Source organism: Cololabis saira, chromosome 1 (assembly GCF_033807715.1).
Source record: "Cololabis saira isolate AMF1-May2022 chromosome 1, fColSai1.1, whole genome shotgun sequence".
In the NCBI taxonomy this organism is placed as follows: Eukaryota; Metazoa; Chordata; class Actinopteri; order Beloniformes; family Belonidae; genus Cololabis; species Cololabis saira.
In genome coordinates this window covers 35,798,626-35,818,592 of record NC_084587.1, presented here as the reverse complement: position 1 = coordinate 35,818,592, position 19,967 = coordinate 35,798,626, and the positions used below count along the sequence as shown (strand labels likewise).

The 19,967-nt window shown below is 41.0% G+C and overlaps 2 protein-coding genes across 6 annotated transcripts; one reads left to right on the top strand and one right to left on the bottom strand.

The window, feature by feature from the left end:
- The first annotated feature begins 17 nt into the window (after positions 1-17).
- nsmce1 (NSE1 homolog, SMC5-SMC6 complex component) lies at positions 18-6,750 on the top strand. 3 transcript variants are annotated; one of them, XM_061732222.1, is made up of 9 exons: positions 18-67; positions 672-745; positions 1,883-2,004; positions 3,293-3,414; positions 3,547-3,624; positions 3,853-3,999; positions 5,761-5,877; positions 6,122-6,248; positions 6,581-6,750. In XM_061732222.1, exons 3-9 carry the CDS (start codon positions 1,887-1,889, stop codon positions 6,616-6,618), a joined length of 747 nt encoding a protein of 248 aa, XP_061588206.1. In that variant the 5' UTR covers positions 18-67; positions 672-745; positions 1,883-1,886; the 3' UTR covers positions 6,619-6,750. The 3 variants fall into 3 exon arrangements, with proteins under 3 accessions (XP_061588206.1, XP_061588215.1, XP_061588199.1); XM_061732215.1 differs by lacking the exon at positions 18-67 and adding an exon at positions 98-330; XM_061732231.1 differs by lacking the exons at positions 18-67; positions 5,761-5,877 and adding an exon at positions 92-330.
- A 2,696-nt stretch (positions 6,751-9,446) lies between these two features.
- Positions 9,447-18,940, bottom strand: LOC133444206 (phospholipase A and acyltransferase 3-like). 3 transcript variants are annotated; one of them, XM_061721798.1, is made up of 7 exons: positions 18,835-18,940; positions 18,668-18,724; positions 17,114-17,142; positions 15,516-15,559; positions 13,176-13,272; positions 11,944-12,200; positions 9,447-11,834 (listed from the first exon to the last, which is right to left on the bottom strand). In XM_061721798.1, exons 3-7 carry the CDS (start codon positions 17,133-17,135, stop codon positions 11,739-11,741), a joined length of 516 nt encoding a protein of 171 aa, XP_061577782.1. In that variant the 5' UTR covers positions 17,136-17,142; positions 18,668-18,724; positions 18,835-18,940; the 3' UTR covers positions 9,447-11,738. The 3 variants fall into 3 exon arrangements, with proteins under 3 accessions (XP_061577782.1, XP_061577790.1, XP_061577799.1); XM_061721806.1 differs by lacking the exon at positions 17,114-17,142; XM_061721815.1 differs by lacking the exons at positions 13,176-13,272; positions 15,516-15,559; positions 17,114-17,142.
- Positions 18,941-19,967: the final 1,027 nt, after the last annotated feature.

Genomic DNA, 19,967 nt, shown 5'->3' with positions numbered 1-19,967 from the left:
CAGCTCCCACACAGGACACGAGCAACGCGGGGAACCGAAACACGGAGCAGCGCTGACAGGAGAGCAGGTAAATGTTCTCCACACACACCTGGATACACTCGGGAGGCTGGAGGTTGGAGTGTCATTTCAATGTTAAAGTATAACAGGTTATAAGTCAGCCTCGGCGCATAGCTGTTGTCAGTTAAAACCGTTCCCGGTGAGACGTCGGGCTGTGGAGACCTGACTACAGTTTATAACGAAGTTTGACCATCAAGTTGATAACTTGTCGTTTGCTTTTGTACGCACTTTTTGAGAGTAATTTCTGCTCACATCCTTGTAAAAGGAAAAACGGTGAGTTCTTGTCTAAGTACGGCTGTGTAGCCACTTAAGCCTAAATTATGGTTCCGCGTTAAATCGACGCAGAGACTACGCCGTAGGTGACGGCGTAGGTTACGCGGCGACGCGCTGCGTACGGCGTAAGCTCTGCGTTGGTGTAACGCGGAACCATAAATCAGCCTTTACACGTTTGTGTTTTGAATTTGGGCTGCACATTAACTAAAGTCGCGCTGCTGTTATTCCTCAGTTGAATGTCGCAAAGCTCTGACTCTGTGTGACTGTGTTTAAAAAACTTTACTCACCTGGATTTGTGTAGGTTTTGCCTTCAGCTGTTGAATCCCAGTTTCCTTCAACAGGTGTCCACAGATTTCCCTCCAGCTGCCAGCCTGGGGTTCTATGTAAAAGCTGAGAGGACAACCTTCACCTCCAGGTCCGTCTGCAGCTCCTCCATCAGATTCATCCATCTGATCTAGTGATGCACCCAGATGAACATTTGTGACCGAAAATAATATTAAACACTTGGCCGAATACCGAATAACATACCGAACAATGGTTCTTCGCAGTTTTTCATTTATTTTGCCAATTTTTTCACCATTGCATAAATCAAATAAATGTGCTTCAGGCATGCTTTTCAAAGAAATACATATTTTACGAAATTACAAGGTAGATATATTTTTTTGAACATTTTTTAATTTCCCAGCATTTTTTTTAAATATTCCAGCAGACATTATACCACCAAGGCACAATAACTTAAAATAAATAAATTAGCAAAATAATTTTTTGGCTATCTTTGAGCTTACATTAGGCCTATAACTGACCGCTGAAAAATTGTAACATAGGCCTTTAAAAAAATGCATTTAATGTATTAAAGTGCATTGTAAAAGAAGTGGATAAAACAAAATAAAGAAAAAGAAAATCAATCCCTTTCTCATACAAGTAGTCTACCTAATTATTTATATTATTGTATCATATCTCCATTTCTCTTAAGCATTCTTCAGTGCTTTTTTGTTTTATTGCTTTTATGTTAAATACAGATTATTATTATTATTTTTATTATTATTATTATTATTATTATTATTAGCTGACATGTTTGCTGCATTTAACACCGCACGCCTCTCACTCCACGCTGTTCGCTGTTTGATTGCGTCAACTAAACACGTCGTTGTTCGTTTTTTTCCCCACTTATTCCACCGAACACTGAAAGTGTTTTTTTTTTGTTGCTATTTTCGGCCGAACAATTTTGGTTACCGAACATTCGGTGCATCACTAATCAGATCTATCCATCTCAGATAGATAAAATAAGCTCCAGGGCTGTTCTATCATCTACACACATCACAATGCTTTTCTTTTGTTTTCTGATTATTTTTTTTTTAAACTCCTTCCCGTATTTTGATCTCTTATAAGTTGAAACGGCACATGTCACACATTGGCCTTATTTTTTTCTCATCTCTCTCTGCTCTAGTCTCCATGAACACTGTCATGTAATTGCTTTTACTAGAGACCACTCCATAGCCAACAATTGGTAAAAGTTAAGGAAAACATAATCACTCTAACTCTGTTTGTGCAGAGACATGTCACGACAGATGGGAAACGGCCATCGAAGGTTTCTACAAGCCATGATGTCCAACTGCATCATCGATGAGCAGGGCGCAAAGGCCCTCCACCAGTACTGTTGTGAAACGCATAGTGGTGAGTCCTCTTTATTACACATTGACACATTTCTTGGTACATTAACTAATGAAAACCTGTAATCAGCTTGCTTTTGATTTGTGGTTTAACAAAATCATTAAAAAACAAACAAAAAAAAAAAAACAAAGAACCTGCTGTGGACAACAATGACGGGGTCCTCTTTTTAATATTTTGTTGCACAACCGTTTTCAGGCAATCATTGCATTCAAGCCATTTCTGTAACTCTCAATGGGACTCCTGCACCTGTAGATGGGTATTTTGCTCCAGCTGTCTCAGGTCTGAAGGGTTTCTTCTCCAGACTGCTTGTTTTAGCGTTCCCCACAGATGTTCAATAGGATTTAGATCAGAGCTCAGAGGGACACTTCCAGCCTTGAAATCTAAGTGTTACTGCTAGCAAATTGACATTTGTGTTGCAGGTATATCTAAGTACCATCTGTTGGAGCTCATTAAATATCCTTAAAGGTCTTGGAGACCCAATCAAATCTGTCTATCCTTGTAGAGAGTCTCTGGGTGGGCTTAACATGATGGCTGCAGAGTGGCAATGTAATGTGGCTGTAAACTGTAGATGGGTGCAGGTGAGGATTAACAGCGGCTTGAATCGGCTTTGGCATCAACAGTTGAAGATTCAGACTCTTTCTTTTGAAAATTGAACAGAATCCGGCACTCGAATAACCATGCAAAAAAAAAAAATGGATTTCTGTAAGAAAAATGGGATTTGAACATTAAGACCTCCAGTGCGAAACTAGCCTTGGCCACTTCAGAATAGTCAAATGTTTTGTTCTTAGCCATTCTCCAGTGTTTTAGGTGTATGGTTTTGAGTCATTATCCTCTTGGAGGGCAGGACATTTTGCTCCAGAAGGACTTTATAGTCTTGAGATTTCATTGTAACCTGCAGCCTGAACTCAAGCGAGCTTCCTCCGTGTTTCACAGTAGTTGCAGTCTTCCCTTTTTTTAATGCCTCTTTCTTTGTGAACTCAGAGCAGCTGATGTGACTTGCCACAAAGCTCCAGTTTTCACATTCACCCAGCTGAGTGGTGACTTTTCACTCTTTAAGTCGTCAGACTGACTGCCTGAAGATTAAAGACACTTATGATGGTTGTTACAGGACACACTTTAGTTAACATGTCACTATGGTCACATTAGTTTACATATTTTCTAGACGTATCGACTAATTTGTCCAGGCTCGTTTCATTATTTTCTTCGTTCTGTTGAACCACAACTCCAAAGCAATGTCTGACTTTCAGCACCATCAAACAGTCATGTCTCTTTTTTTTTTTTTTTTTTGCAGCACATTTTGCTCCTGACAAATTGGATGATTTCATTGATGTCATCAACTCAAAGTTACAGCCAATGTTTATGCAAATTAGAAAAGGGATGTCTGAGGACAATGGCCACCAGTACTACGTCTTGGTTAGTGACTTTCAGTGCAGAGAGGTCTGCAGTGTCGGGCCTTTTTCCTAATGAATAGCTGGATGGATAAATAGTGGTGAAGATTACAGAACTAAATATTGTTAATCATGGTTTTGCTCTAATCCTGTCCAGGTGAATATGGCTGAAACTGAAGTCACTAGAATGTCATCAAATTATGCCGACAATGAACTGGAGTTGTTCAGAAAAACAGTGAGTTTGGTTTTCACACCTCTACCAGACAGTTCTGAGAAGATTTTCTATATATGACAGTTGATGACATAACATATTGCATCTTAAACAATCATCTTTCATTGTCATGTTTTTGATTCAAGTCCCTGTAGAAATGGTAAATATTTGATAACTTGATTTGTGAGTGTTGAGCTTATTCTATAAGTCTTCCCACTAACGCTAAACATTTATTGGGAACCTTGAATTCAGATGGACCTGATCGTTAACTCTGAGAACGGCAAAGCCTCCTCCACCGATATTCTGAACAGCACAGACAGCATGACCAGCAAAAAGCTGAAAAAGAGCGAAACGGAGAACCTGCTGAGCCGACTTGTAAACGACAAATGGTTCTGTGAGGTAAGATACATTGGCCCGGTTCAGACCTGGCATTAACATGTGTTCTATGAATCCAAATCCCAAGTGGCCATTGCTTAACACGTGTTGTTCGCACTTTGCATTGAAATGTGCACCCACGTGTGGATGGAGTGGTCAGATCGGATCTGACCTTCCTTCTCTGTTTGCAAATAAACATGCATCTCATTTTCGCTTGTAAACACCAGTGTTGTTCTTTTTAAATGCCGGAGGGAGCAGCTGGAAATATCTTGGCACATTTCATAGAAAAGAAAAGAATCCACCATTACCATTTTTTCCGCCAAGCTTTATTCATTAATGAATATGTACAATTTCAACCAGTGTTTATAATACAAGGAAAGATCCTCCACAAACAGTGCTTACTAGGTTTTCACACTAAGGCCCAATCCCAATACTCCCCCTACTTTCTTTCACTGCACCTAAAAAAGAAGGGACAGATTTTAGGGCACTTGAAATCTTCCCAGGGGCCTGTCCCACTACTCCTACTTTTTAGCACCACCACTAATCAGGAAGCTGAGAGCCAAAATCTGTTTTAATTTCAGCTGTAGCGCTGTTAATATGCCACTTTATTAAGTTTTAATATTTTTTCAGGCGTAAAAGTAACCGTTAAGATCCCCAACCTGGGCTCAGTTTATCCAAATAACGCCTGTTAAGAAATTTGATCTGATATTTTCGGCGATGATGAGACCGGGGCCCAGCAGCAGCAGCAGCCGGAGTACAGACGTGATCGCGCTGCACCGTCGTCCCGGGGAGAAACCTGCAGCTCTGTGGAGAATTACTGCTGGCTGAAATAAATAATTTAGGAAGATAAATGTTGGTTTAATAGATGAAATCTAACAGTTGTAGCTACGAGATTTCTGCCTACCGGCTCTGGAGCTGATTTATGGGTCCGCGTAACATGGATGCAGAGCCTACGGCGTAGGTTACGTAACCTACGCCGTAGGCTCTGCTTTGGTGTAACGCGGAACCATAAATCACCTTTATTCTGGCATGATCTTCGCGAACAACGGGAAACTAGTGATTATGTACTGAGTGAATATTATGAAAGTAAAATATATATTTCTCGCTAGAAATGTAATCAAAACGCATTTTTATGCAGAAACTAACTCAAAATATTGATTTTATTCACTAAAAAATAAGAAATGTCCGCCATGTTTTTTTTTTTTTTTTGTGAGGATCGGAAATCCCTACGTCCGTAGGGAGAGATCCATAGCAACTACACTACTTTTCTTCACTACCCCTAGGTGGAAAGAGGATTTGGGACACCACTACCCTCACGGGAACGCGCAAAATGTAGGGGTAGGGATGAAAACGAGGGCTAGGGGGAGTATTGGGACAGGGCCTAAGACTGTGTAGAGAGATGTAGTTCTGCTGCGTTACATGAGAAATTATCGTTAACTCTCTCTTCATCACAGAAGACTGCTTTTTTTTTTTTTTTTTACTTATGTTTGTTTAATCCTGGTTGTCACTCTGCAGTCTGTATCTGTACAGGTAGTGGGAGCGATGAAGGTGGTTCAGTGAACCATTAAAGATTAGTGAACAACTACAACATGTTACAGTATTGATTAAAAGTAGATAATTTTATTTATTGTTTACAGCATGAAGTAAATGTGAGATGGCTCGATAGGGTGACAATTTGAAATGCAGTTACGTTCCCAGGCTGACTAGCAAGATGAAGTTGGAGTGGTCTGTTTCCTCTGAGCTGATGTGTGAGTCTAACGGGGTTCTTCTTCTTCATGAATTTAGAAAGGGGGAGAGTACACTCTGTCCACGCGATGTATCATAGAGATGGAGCCGTACATCCGTGCAATGTATCAAGACCAGGTCAAAGTGTGCCACATCTGTCACAACGTTGCTTTCCAGGTAAATGTTACTTTGTTTTTAAAACACCTTTGTACTGTCTGGACATACCTGAACAGTGAAATTAAAGTTTGGTGCTGTTTTAGTTTTCCAATAAAAATATCTTAAGTGCTGTAAAGTCCGTAGGTTAATGGGATGGCCAAACATAGCGGCTGCTGAACTGCCGACACATCCGCCTCTCCTGTTTTCACAGTTGAAAGATAATGAAACTGTATTATCACATTTGAATATCTTCTCTCCGCACCAGTGCCAGATTTGTGAGAATCCCGTATGTGGCATAAAAATACACAATCCATGTGTGGCCAGATATTTCAAAGGAAGAACGGAGCCACGATGTCCAGCTTGTGAGGACTTCTGGCCGCATGAAATCCCCGGTATGAGATGCTGTTTGTGCACATAGAACATCCACAAAAAAAGATCATGTACAGAATATTTGATGAATAACACTCTTCCTTTAGACTTTGTTTAGCAGAGCTAAATTATATATTTCGTAAATGACGGTGTCATATTTTGATATGCTGTTTGAACGGGATAACTGGAAATATAAATAAACTGAATACACAGAAGCGGATAAAAGCATTGATTACCATCACTGTTATTTCATCTATAGTTTTAGACTGTATATAAATGATTTACTGGTCGAGTCAGAGAACATCTTGCCTCCAAGTATAAAACTCATATTTCTTTATTCTCTTTCATTTTTCAGAAATCCAAAGGGCAACCTCATCTCAGTCTAGGAGATGAGGACTTCAGCATTGAACGTTAATGAATTTGCTCAGTTTTTTTTAACACAATTTTATAACAGTCAAGAATTGATTATTGTTATATTTGTTATATCTTCAGTGTTTTGACATAAATAAAATTGATTTAGCTTCATTTATGGATTGTTATCTTGTGTATTTCCACACATTTATCAAAATGAAAAGGAAATCAAGCACAGTGAAAACTCCTGTCCCGTCGCGTGCATTTGTTTTGATGAGAGAAGACGGGACGCTTTTCTGTTTCACCAAGTGAACAGACGGAACGCAAAAAAAAAGATGTTAAACTGCTGGAAAGGAACTGGAATTTACCGGGATACCTTAAACAAGGAAGCCAGGGAGCGGTATATGGAGAAAATAATGATTATTAACGGTCTGGATCCATATGAAATCCTTACTGAAGAATGGAGCTCCTCGTCGGAGCGCCACTCTTTATGGATTGGAAAGGATTTACTGCCGCAGTTCTGCAGAACCACCGTCTCCGGCTACCTTGTTTAGGAGTGTTTGGCAGCTGCTTTGGTAAATGTTTGACTCGCCATGTGTTTCAATAAATTAGTATAATAGTACAACATACAGTACATGTTTTGTATTCCTCTTACTTCTCTTTTCTTTTTTTTTGACCGCTATATTATGCTGGAGAGGCTCCGAGGCGTGAGCAATATTTTTTTTTTCCTCGTGAGATTATTTTTTTCCTCTGCAGCTACAAATTAATTTCCTCAACCTAGTTTTCCTAGTTCCTAGTTTTATCTGAAGATTGGGGTTAATTGCACTGCAGAGAGCTGGCCAGCAACTGCGTTTAGCTGGCGAAGTGGGGAATAAAACCCGTGTTTTGATCCGACCCGGTCTGCGTGAGTTTTTGTGGTTTAAGGCTGTTTATGGTTCTGCGTTAAATCGACACAGAGCCTACGGCGTAGGGTACGCGGAGACACGGACCGTACGTTGCGCGTCGCCACGTACCCTACGCCGTAGGTCTGCGTCGATTTAACGCAGAACCATAATTCAGGCTTTACTGTGTGGAAGGTGTTTGGTCGTTACAGCCGCGATCCAACCGAGCCGACGACTCTTTCACTCTGTTATATCAGATACTTGGCGTGCGTGGTTCTGCCTCCGAGCAGGAAACCGGTGAAAAGTTAAACCATTGGGATCTTTTCCCCACGTCTGTTGTGTGGAGCTGCTGCAGCTACAACGCAGCAACGGGTTACCAGCTTCTCCTGAGCTCTCGCTCCACGTCCCGCCCATTTTCATCTCGACTGCGAATCGGGAAGGAGGGGGAAGTGACGTATGCCGTAAAGCAGTAAAAGCCGTAAAGATTTGTAGTTTTTTTAGTGTGGCAGGGTTCCTACCATGCTCCTCAAAGTTACATAGTGCCAGTGAAGGCGATGCAGACTCCCTCAGACCATGACAGAGGTGTCATTAAACCTGTTGGAAGTTGATGTACCATCACAATGACTCTGGAAATATGATATTAAGGTGGAAAAGTTACATAGTGTTGCTTTAACTTCAAAAGAGGTAGTTGAATGACATCCAGTCAAACTCACAAACACAAGAAAATTAAAATGGTTTTTGGCTTAACCTTAGTGCAACATTCTGAATGGCATGAAATGAATAGCAGCAGCTTAATGCAACATGAACATATATAAAATTTCACATTTCAAACATGTAAAACATCGGTGCGTCCGAAATGCCATACTAAAAAGTATATACTAAAAAGTATACTTAAGTTCGGCACACTTTTGATTAAATATCAGTAGTGTGCATTAATTCGGACGTACTATTCAGAGCGCACAAGTCTCTCCTACCTCTCTCTCTTGGCTGTCTCTCCTTATGTATGAAGCAAGATTTGGGTTTGTTGCAATAGAGGGATAGCACATGACGTCACAGCGGGTTACGCCCACTGAGTGGCAGAAAGACTGAGTGGCAGCGTAGACTTTCAGTTTGAGCACTCGAAAACATCTAAAATGGGAAAGAGCTGTTGTGGGATCGACTGTACTCATAGATTTAGTAAGAAATCGGAGTTATCGTTTTACAGACTGCCGAAAAATAAGCTTAAGAGAGACAAATGGATCGCTGCAATTCGCAGAAACAACTGGATTCCAGGCACCGAAATGTGGATTTGCGGTTTCCATTTTGTATCAGGTAATGTTGGATTTTTGGGTAGCTAATATTAAACGGTCAAATCATAAAGTTTGGTGTCCTCATTACTTTAATTCCGCCAACAAATCCTGCCTTGAAGTAGGACCAAGCACCAATACTTTTGTACGCCTTCAAGCTTTGCTTCGTGTATTTCCCCGGCGTAGAAAATTAAGTACATATAAATATCAGGAAAATCGATTCGTGGCCAAATATTAATGTCCATGGACCCCTGGCTCTTCAGGTAACTGTACGGGTCACTGTCAAGTCCAACTGCCTTTAATTTAAGCCGATAATCGGCTGTTATTCCGTCTTCTCCACAGTTTCCCCTACTAATTGCAGCTGTTTTTGCCACTCAGTGCGAGTAAGGGGGCGTGGTCCAGTGGGAAAGTGACGTCAATGCATACCCTCAACTTAAAAAAACAAACCTGTTGATTCAGGCCACGGGTTTGATTTTACATGCCAGTCATACAGAAAATAGTTGTTGAATGAGTTGTTCTAAAGACCATAGAGGAGGCATAACAAAACTTAATTATGAACGTCAGCACTATCCTCCAACTTGCATTTCAAAATAACAAGTGTGGTAGTACTCAAACCAGTATCTCATCAAAAGTGAAATCACCATCAGTAGATCATTGCATTAGGGAAAAACTTCACGACTTTACTTCAACTTCATTTTATTGTCCCCCAGAGGGGAAATTTGCTTTAGGCTATAAATATCTTTAAAGAAGGTGGGTGTTAAATCAAGATCCCTCAGTAGTATGGGGTGCTGTTTGTAAAAGTTTGGCTACAATTTTCTATTAATATCATCATTATTATATTTATTGTATTTTTATCATCATTATTTTGTTATTATTATTCTTTTTATTATTATTATGCACGGACTACAGTCGTAAGAAAACATAATTCAATATCAAATAAACTGATATTTCAACTTTAGTTCCCTCCGTCAGCAAAAGCATCAGTTCCTCATTTCAACCAGTATTTCTCCGTAACGTTTCCTCAAAAGAGATAAAACTGTTGTGAATTAAATTCACCAACAGATGGAGACATTTATCTCCTTAAAAACAGTCGAAAACTGCTGATCATAAATTGATATAAAACTATAGAGAATATATGATAAATTGGCTATAGTGTATAGCTTATATGCGACCTATCACCACTCTTCTTCAACGGATGTGTTGACAAGGGGTTCGATAATGTTCCTCAGTGTGTTGACAAGCCGGATGGCCTGTGGAAGCTCCACCAGTTATACGACCTCCCAAAGACACGTGGACTCACAGGTGACGCACTCGCCACTGGACAGAGAGCATGTCAGAATCATAAAAATAAACATATATATATATATATATATATATATATATATATTTATTTATTCTTTTTACTTTTTGAAGCTGTTATATTGACTGATGTCATTAAAAGAAATGTGAACGCCATTATTCCTGTAAGAAGGGTTGTGAGTTGCAATCCACAGCATGAAAAGGACGTGTGATGACGTCCAGCTAATAATTGACAATTAAACGTATGCATCGATGTTTGTCGGCTATGTCGATTACTCGTAATAGCTTGCTGTTGCTCTCTCACACAATATCTGTAAAACAAAGGAGGTGATGAGAGACTCCGGTGGGAAGACGACCGGAAGGACCGCTGCCCAGATATACATGGGGCCTCCTGGAGAGACTCTGCTACAGGAAATATCTCCAAAGGAGGTGAAGACAGCTGAGCACATCCCTGGCTGAACCCCCCTCTCCTCAGAGCATGTTTGAGGTTAGATGAGGATTCTCCGAGACTCGTCCCGGTAGACGCTGTCAGAGCTTCCATGCACGAACCACCAGACTAAACTAACAGCCTTTCTGCAATCTGACTACTGAACAAACAGACTTCCCACACTTCCTCCGCAAAACGCACTTAAAAAAAAGGGTAAAAACTGACTCTTTGCACAAAAGCTCATCATTTTTTTGCACATTTTCATATGTATATTCTGCACATTGGTCAAAACATTCCTGCAACTTTGTAAATGTTTTTCTTCCCTTTTTAAATGCCCTTATTCATACAGATTTTAGTACATTTTTTCTTGTTGTCTATACTTTTAGCTTTGAGTATTATTATTAAATGTATGCCCCGTCACAAGTTTTTAATTGCTCATGTGACATACACAAAAGTGTAGTCGCATTTTTGTTACATTATATACTTTTCTTGCACTTTGATTAGCCTTTAATGGGCATTAAGAATAAACAGGGATTAGTATCCTAGGAATACACCTATTCCACATTCCGCCACCAGGTGGCGCCCCTGCACTTTCAGAGATAGATTAGATAGGTGCGATGTACAGTAACATCCTCCCTTCAGATGACCAAGGAAGAGCGAACGAAAAACACTCAAACTGACTCTGTCTCGTGTTTTTCCCTGTTTATTCAGGTAAATATAACGTTTGGGTTTGAAACACGTTTACTAGGAGCACTTTGCACTATAAAGCAAAACTGGACCTGGTTTTATGACAGAAATTACATGACTTTGTATTAGTTTGATGTACATAGCGGAATCTAGGATTCTACACTGAGCTTTATGGCAGCAGCCATAACGGCCGTTCACTACGTGACATGTTGATTGCTTTCATTGACAGCCTATTTTTTTTTTTTAATTGTTATTAAGTTGTTTCTAATAAATCAGAACTGGTACCTTCATTTCTGAAGTTAGGTCATCTTAAACTTTATAAAAATAACTCTTATGGACAGGGGTGCACACAAACCGGGACTCGAGGGCCAGTCTACTGCACGTTTAGATGTTTCCTGCCTCAACACAACCCTGATAGAGAAGGCTGTGTCACCAACAGTTGTGTAAACCTTGATGACCTATTGATGACGACTAGTGATTAGAATCAGGTGTGTTGAAGACAGGGAAACATCTAAAACATGCAGTAGACTAGCCCTCGAGTCCCGGCTTGTGTGCACCCCTGCTTATGGATTAATAAATAAATTAGTCTCTCATAGCACGTAGTAGCAGAGCTCCCACAACTCCGAAAGCTCCGACCACCAGGGCGGCTCCTCTTGCTGTCTCTGCTGCTTTCTGCGCCTGCAGGAGGAACAAGAACCTGTAAGAAGAGGGACGGAGGTCCAGCCTCCTGGGTGTCACCCGGACCCTCACCAGCAAAAACCACCAGGTTAAACAGGTTCTAACGTACCTGCTGACTCTCAGGCCTGCCGTAGCGCATCTCAGTGGCAAAGTGTTCACAGTTGTAGTGCAGCAGGCTGTACTGCAGGCTTGTGCGCACCAGTGAGCCGGCACTCCTCAGGATATCCTTAGCTGGACGAGGAGAGTATTTATCATCCAAGATATTGTTGATTTTCCAGTCGTCCTTTCCCACCACGTCCTGCAGCTTCTGCTTCAACACAATGCCGACATCACCGCCACCGACACCGCTGGAGCCTGAACCCAACCCTAAAACGATCAGCCATGGGACACAATTGTATGTTTATTTCAGTAATAAATACTGCAAAAATATATTTCTGACTAAAACGGATGTAGTTTGGGGTAAAAAGCTTTATAGCTTGCCTTAAGCGGTTTTCACATATGGTCCAAAAGATACCTTGACCCGTGACCATTTGTTGCTTTATAAAGTAAAAGTAGTATGTTGAAATCAATCATTTGACAGACCAGTGTAAAGAGATTAGATTCAACTTTATTGTCACTTAATACACAAATAAAGGGTAACGAGATGCAATGTGGCATCTAATCAGAACTGCAAAAGTAGCAAGTGATCTTAGTAAGAACTCAAACCCCCTTTCCTGAGTTACCCCTTTTCCACCAAACCGGCTCCAGGGCTGGTTCTGGGCCGGTGCTGGTGCTGGTTCACAACTCGTTCAACTTGGAACCAGCCGGTTTGTTTTTCCACAACTCGGGTGCTAAGGGGAGCCATGTCATTACGTCACTGCAAATGTCAGGTACTGTACGTCGCTGCGTTTGTGTGAAAGTTGAAGTATCAACAAGGTATTTGCTCTAATAGGACTTGGTCCACGTAGCAGCTCCGTGGACCATATCTCTAAAACACAGGTTGTTTCCTCCTCAGACCCATGATGCTTTTACTGCATCCCGATTAATTCTTATTTGAAAATGCCTCCGTCTCCCAGTCTCCCGCCCCCCTCCGCTTACATAAGCAGTTCTCGAGCCCAGCAAAGAATTGTGGCTACCTTGGAACCGGTTCTTCTTGCGCTAAGACAGGCCCTCTCTGATTTTCATGTTCCAAGAACGTTTTATAATGAGTTTTTCGGGGGATGGAGAAGGGAGGCAGGTCAAGGAGTAACGTGACCCCATCTGTGTTGCTGATTCCCACAGTTGTGCGTCTGTAAACCCCTGAAGTGTTGACTGCTCTTGTTTCAGTCTGACATGTTGTAGGTTGCAGGAACAGCGACTCACCAGGTGTTACGAAGTGAACGACGTACCCATCACCAACATAAACAGCCCAGTGGTTATACGCACCACGGAAGATCTCGATCAGGTCCCCAGGACTGGCCTTTTTTTTTATCATTCAAGTAGGGAATTGAAAGAAAAAAAGATGAAGTAAAACAAATTGTGTGACTACACCCGAAACACAGATCCTTCAGAAACCAGTGGGCCCAGTTTGGGGCTTTAACTGGAGTTGCAAGCAAATGAAGAAAATGCCTTCATACGTGACACAAAACTATGGAGGTAAAACAGTCTCAATATTCACAAATGTGTTTCTGATGCACACACAAATGTTGTGCCACAAAGGGTGTGCTGGTTCAGTTATTAGAGAGTTATTAATAATCAAAATCAAAACAGGGCACCACCTGACTTATCAGGAAATAATAACTAAACAGCTAAATCAGTCTCAAAGTAGCTGTTATTCCATAAGTGCCAGCTTGTTGCCGGGGGTGGGTTACAGGATAACAATGAAAGGAAGGAGTCCGAGCTCAGACCTTTGCAACCAGCAGCTGTGACAAATATGTATAAAATAAACACAAACAACTTCTCTCATTCAATTTAATCAGAATTTATTCATACAAGATAATGAAAATACACTAAACTACACATAAACAACAACTAACGTGTGTGTGTTTGCGTCAGTATGTGTGTGTCAGGACAACGTCACGTAACGTGGACCAAAAGGAAAATGGCGAACGTCATCATGTAAGACCTGAAAGAGAGATAGCAGACGCGCGCTTTTCAAAACTTGGGGGGGGGAGGGGGGGAGGGGTCTGCCCGGACACAAAACAGCCTCTTACCTGGATCTTGGTAGTTGAAGAAAAAGGTGGTTTGGTCTGGCCGGTCATCGTTCAGCTGGATGGTTACGCTCCACAGGTGAACAGCTGGATGGTTACGCTCCGCAGGTGAACAGCTGGATGGTTACGCTCCGCAGGTGAACAGCTGGATGGTTACGCTCCGCAGGTGAACAGCTGGATGGTTACGCTCCGCAGGTGAACAGCTGGATGGTTACGCTCCGCAGGTGAACAGCTGGATGGTTACGCTCCGCAGGTGAACAGCTGGATGGTTACGCTCCGCAGGTGAACAGCTGGATGGTTACGCTCCACAGGTGATCCTGGTGAAGAGCGTCTCTCTCTCTCCTGCTCTCCTCGTCTCCGTGTGGATGAGTGGTGCATCATGGGTACTAGAGCTGGGCCTGGTTCAGCTCCAGGTCGGTCACGTCGATGCATGCAAGGGTCCCTCGTTCGGCTCATCTGGGGCTCGGAACGTTGGCGGGTCACTCGTTGCAGCGCTGCAGGCTGTGGTTTCCATTTCAAGGCAACCAGACGCTTCTTCAGGCACAATAATGGAGAAGGCCGGCCCATAGCTAGTAGCTCTTCATGCTAAAATAGGAGCTGTGGCCTTCTTCATAGCTCACAGAAAACTCCATGGGACCATGGTCAGGTCCGAGGTAGAAGAGACCCTGGGAGCAAGGGGGGGAAGAGATCTTGGTAGAAAGAGAGCCAAGAGATGGGGGAGCCGTCTCTTTATAGCCGGGCCTGGGCTGCAATAAATTGTTAGCGGCACCTCCTGCGATTTGGGGTTCATGCCCAATGAGGGTGCTATTCCTTATCACTGAAGGGCCATAAATGCAAATCCTTCTGGGGTTTTGAGTCATGGAGATACCTTTGTTTTAAACCATGAAGTCAACATTAAGAAATCGAGGCCTGCCTCAGAGTTGGGCCTCAGAATTTAAATTAAGTCTTCCCATGTTCATCACAGGGCTGTGGTTCAACACAAATATAACCTGATTTACAAACGGCTTGTAGTCTGTGGATGTTGCTGCATTTGTGCGTGGATTTTTGAGCCTCCCCAGACCTGCATCAACCTACAAATGTCAAACATGGTATGATCTGCAACCAATTAAAGCGATTAAGATTAATAACTAAACACTTCTTATAACAAACATTAGCTAGCCAAACATGTTAAATTAGACGTTTCACTGGGCGCTCCCATGTGAAATCCACATGCGTGTTTGAATGGCTTAGTGTGAGGCTTATGAGTAAACCGTCCCCCACATGGGGTGCGTTTCCATGATTGGCTGAAACGAGGAATATATCTGATTTGTTGCAGATCATTTCGTGTGACCACAAGCTGTTTGTAAATCAGGCTATATATGTGTGTGCATCAGAAATAGATTTGTGAATATTGTCCTACGCACCTGTGAACATCCTGTGCATTTGTAAATTGTGAATATTGAGACTGTTTTTGGTCCATACAAACTGCTGTAAAGTTCACTCTTCCCTACCAAATAAAACATAATGTACAAACCAGTCCAAGGAAATTCTTGATTGAAGCCCATAAATCGCTTAAAACTGGAAGAAAAACAAAATCAGACACAAAGTGAGTTCAGAACATGAAATCCAGATTCGCGGTTTGCTGCAGGTTTGTGATCTCCAACAGTAAACATTCTTCAATTAAAACATTCATCTTTTTTTATTTATGTATGATTTCATGTTGTATAATGAAAATAATGTATAATCATTCTTTCAGAAATCAGGAATGTTTACATGTTAGTGCTTGGAACCTTGTCCAGATGTGTTTACCATGCCTCCTAGGGGGCCTCAAGCTACAAATCAAGCTTCACAGCATCCAGTATTTGGGATATAGTATGTATTCATTTGTAGTATTTCAATACTTTGCTGTCATGCAGTTACATATTAGTCCCCAGATGTGTGCTGTTTGTCTTGTGGCCTAAAAGGTTATTTTTTGACACATTTAGATTTTTGTAAGGTCATAAACTGATTTTTTTGTTTAAACCATCTCCAGCATTTTTTTCCTTCAACAACTCTACTAGAATGCCGTTTATTTCAAAATGAATAAATATTCAATGAAATAAATTAATATGACAGTGAAATAAATTAATATGACAATGAAATAAATATGAAATTAATTTAAAACAATTTAAATGGCAACTTTTTTTATTTCATGACATATGATTTCATGTTGGTATATTTATTTCATGACACTTTTATTTTGCATACTTTTATTTTATTTCATGGCTCTTTTTATTTCATGATGTTATATTCACATGAAGGGGCGGGGTTTTATATGTTTTTTAAACAAACAAGCAGAAAAAAAGCTGCATGTGAAGTCTGTTAACTACTTAATGAATGAATGAGCAGCCGATCACCACCATCAAGGCCGTAAATGAATCACGCATCCCCGAGCTGCTGGTTGACCCTGCGCTGGCCCAGCAGCTCACCAATAATATTCAATAATACATTTAATTAATAATTAGAACATTGATCCGGAGGCGTGGCATTGGCCTAGCAGTCAGGATAAACGTTTATTTTGCATTTATTTCATTGTCATGCCAACTTATTTCATATTAATTTAAGATACATTTTTGAATTATTTGTCATATTTACAGTATTTATTTATTTAATTGAATATGTAATAATATAAGTATGTACTTATTTAATTTTGAATGAAATGTCTTTCCATAGTTAAGTCAGAGAAACAGACCTAAAATCATATAAACCCTTGGAATGTTTATTTTTAGCTACTGGGGTTATTGTACTGACCAGTGGCGAAGTCAGAAAAAAGATTTTGGATGTGCCAAATTGATGTTCAAGAAACTGAGGGTTGCAGCTGCACAAACATTCAAAAACATCATCTGTCTCCACCCTAACATTAATAACGGTATGTGATGACTATTGCTACTCGAACAGTCCCTAAGAGATTGCTTTACTGGGACACAAAAGATTGGACGCGTGAACTAAATACACATGACTTCTGTCGCATTTTAACAGTGTTTATTCCAGTATAACATCCAAAGACGTGTGCATGGCTACGCGGTCACAAACTGTGTGCTCATCCCGGTCTCAATCACCTGCAATCAATCTCACCTGCACCCATGAGCTCACCTAAATTACCTCTTGCACCCATACACCACCTAGCGTTCAATAAACGACAACAAATAAACAACAAACAATCAATAATCAAACATATATCATGGCTGCAACACGGTACAAAACAGTCTCGTCAGTAACAACAAACCACGTGTCTCTAAACCCTTGAACTATAACAGATCGAGGGGTGATTCTGGCGAGCGTGATCATACTGATGCAGGCGGAGGGTAGAGATGGAATGATGGAGTGACGGGGTGACGGGGTGACGGGGTAATGGAGTGATGGGGTGATGGGGTGACTGCTGAAAGATGTAAAAGGAGATATTCTTGAGTCGTCATCAATATTATTATTTATTTTTTTAGATATTGCAGTCACCTGGCGGTTAAACAGTAATTCTACTTAGATATTTCTTTTCCACAACAGAAATCACTCCAGGATGCTTTCACTTATTTGTATTGTTAATTATTGTTTTTTGGGGTCGTAGGTAATTACAGTTTTTCACAATTGTTTAAACACATTTATTGGAACATCAGACACAATGTGCACAACCTGAAACTCATGTTTCAGGTGGCTGAACCAATCCTGCTGAACTCCAAGCACATTTACTGCTCTAGACTCAAATTCCCATTCCATACCACACATTTCTCACAACACTACACACAATTCCCAATATCCTGCACACTCTTCCTGAATTCCCTCTCTTGCTGTTCACACAGAACACACAGTCAATCACATTTCTAAACTCCAAAGGCTGTTGTGCAACATGCAATCAGCAATTTGCCATTGAATTCATATTCACTGATGAAGCGGGGTTCAACGTTGTAAAAAGAAGGTGCCGAGGGAGGAATATCATCGGCCAGCGTGCCATCACAGAGGTCCCTGGCCAACGTGGAGGGAACATAACAATGTGTGCTGCCATCAATTTGATTGATTTGATTTGATAGGTGTAGACTGAAGCCAAAGCTTATTTTGTCTGCCCTTTTACAGTAACACAATGTAACCACTATAGTGCAAGATTTGAAAAAACTAAACAAAATAACTACATTAGAAAAAAAAAAAAAAAAAAAAAAAATATATATATATATATACACACACATATACATATGTATTTGAGAAGGAAATACCATTTAGTGAAGTCTATCAGGAAATGTGTTTAAACAATTGTGAAAAACTAACACGTGTCACCTCACTACAAACGTATTATTCATATTTTTTTACTTGGGACATTTAATTTTCTACGTGCATTCTTTCCGTTTCTGACCACTTTTAAAACATAATTTTACATTTATGTTAGTACAAAGCTCCTGCTCTGGACGAGCACCGATCAAGAAAACAACCCTTTAGTTGCAGAACTGTGCGGCGGAATCGGAGCCACTGGAACGTCCATAGATGACTTCTATCTATCGTGTTTAATGATTGCAGGAATGTCGGGTTTGAGCGGTGCGGGGACGCGTCTGTATCTGCGCACATCCGCACACCCCAAATCTATCTGAACATGAACTCAGTTACTCAAAAACAACACGTGGAAAAAACCCACTTATGATAGTAGAAGAAAGATGTTGGACTTACAACACATGCTGCTGCTGAACCTGACTCTTCAAGATGACACTGTTGAATTTTGCGGAACTGAAATAAGAGAAAACAGGTTGTTTTTTAATTAAAACACTAACAGTTTGATAAATAAACATTTAACCATTCAGCATGTTTTAAAGTCTGTTTTATGGAAGTTTCCTCACCAGAAGCTCCTCGAAGAAGGTCTCCTTCGATGTTATGGGATTGTTAGTGATTGCCCCCCCAGCGTTTGCATGGAAATGATATGGCCCGACTGAAGGCTGAATTATGGTTCCGCGTTACACCAACGCAGAGCCTACGCCCTATGGTAAGCGGCGACGCGCACAGTACGGCACGCGTGGCTGCGTACCCGACGCCGTAGGCCACGGCGTAAGCTCTGAGTCGATTTAACGCGGAACCATAATTCAGGCTTGAGAAGCAGGGAGTGCTGTGTTGGTGTCTCTGGCGCATTTATTATACACAAACAGTCGACGAGTTGTTCAACACGGGAGATGAACACAGACTCCGGGTCGGATTTATAAATGTTAGTAAACGCAGAACCAAGTGTCTAGAAAAACTATAGTTCTAGTTATTTCCCACTGTTGCCAAGATGGAGGCTGAAACGAAAGTAGTTCGTTGTAGTTTATTCTTGTCTCGGAGGACTCATGAGCGCATACACTGATATTGTGCTTGATCTACTTAAAAAATAAGTCAACTTTTTGTCTTTGGTTTTTCAGACAGTACATTACATTTATTTAAGGTCCTTTACAGTGCACACATTGATTAAAAAAGAAGAAAGAAAAAGACAATATAAATTGTCCACACCAGGAGTGATCAGACATTGTAACCTTGGAGATGCTCAGACCCTCAGAGCCCAGCAGGTCTAGGGTTTGCCCTCTATTGTGTTGTCCCTGTTACATGCTGAGTCGGCCCAATGTTGTCCAGAGTGTTACTCAGGTCTTCAGTCCCTTTGTCCTGAGGGTTGTCCACATGGATGTTAAACTCACCAACATGGTCAACATCAACACAGATCACATACAGCAGTTCACTGAGGTCATCAGAGAAGTCTGCACAGTATTTGGGGGGGCTGTAAACATTCGGAAACAGGACTCTGGATGAGGCCTTCAGCTGTACAGCCACGTATTGAATGAATGAATGAATTAATTAATTAATAGTTTATTTCTGTTACATTACATTATATACAACTTGCATGTAACTGACAAAACGTTATCATACATATTTACACTAATCAGTTTCACACAATAAACAATAACACACGAACTCTGTGTAAACGAATAAGGAGAAGGCTGAAGCCGAA

Excerpts from the sequence above, each read along its gene's own strand:
- nsmce1 (XM_061732222.1), top strand. The coding sequence starts at position 1,887 with ATGTCACGACAGATGGGAAACGGCCATCGAAGGTTTCTACAAGCCATG. Across the intron at positions 3,415-3,546 it reads GCCACCAGTACTACGTCTTG|GTGAATATGGCTGAAACTGA; the intron begins GTTAGTGACTTT and ends AATCCTGTCCAG. Across the intron at positions 6,249-6,580 it reads CTGGCCGCATGAAATCCCCG|AAATCCAAAGGGCAACCTCA; the intron begins GTATGAGATGCT and ends TTCATTTTTCAG.
- LOC133444206 (XM_061721798.1), bottom strand. The coding sequence starts at position 17,135 with ATGGGTGCAAGAGGTAATTTAG. Across the intron at positions 13,273-15,515 it reads TCAAGAATTTCCTTGGACTG|GCCAGTCCTGGGGACCTGAT; the intron begins GTTTGTACATTA and ends ATAAAAAAAAAG. Across the intron at positions 11,835-11,943 it reads GCAGGCCTGAGAGTCAGCAG|GCGCAGAAAGCAGCAGAGAC; the intron begins GTACGTTAGAAC and ends TTCCTCCTGCAG.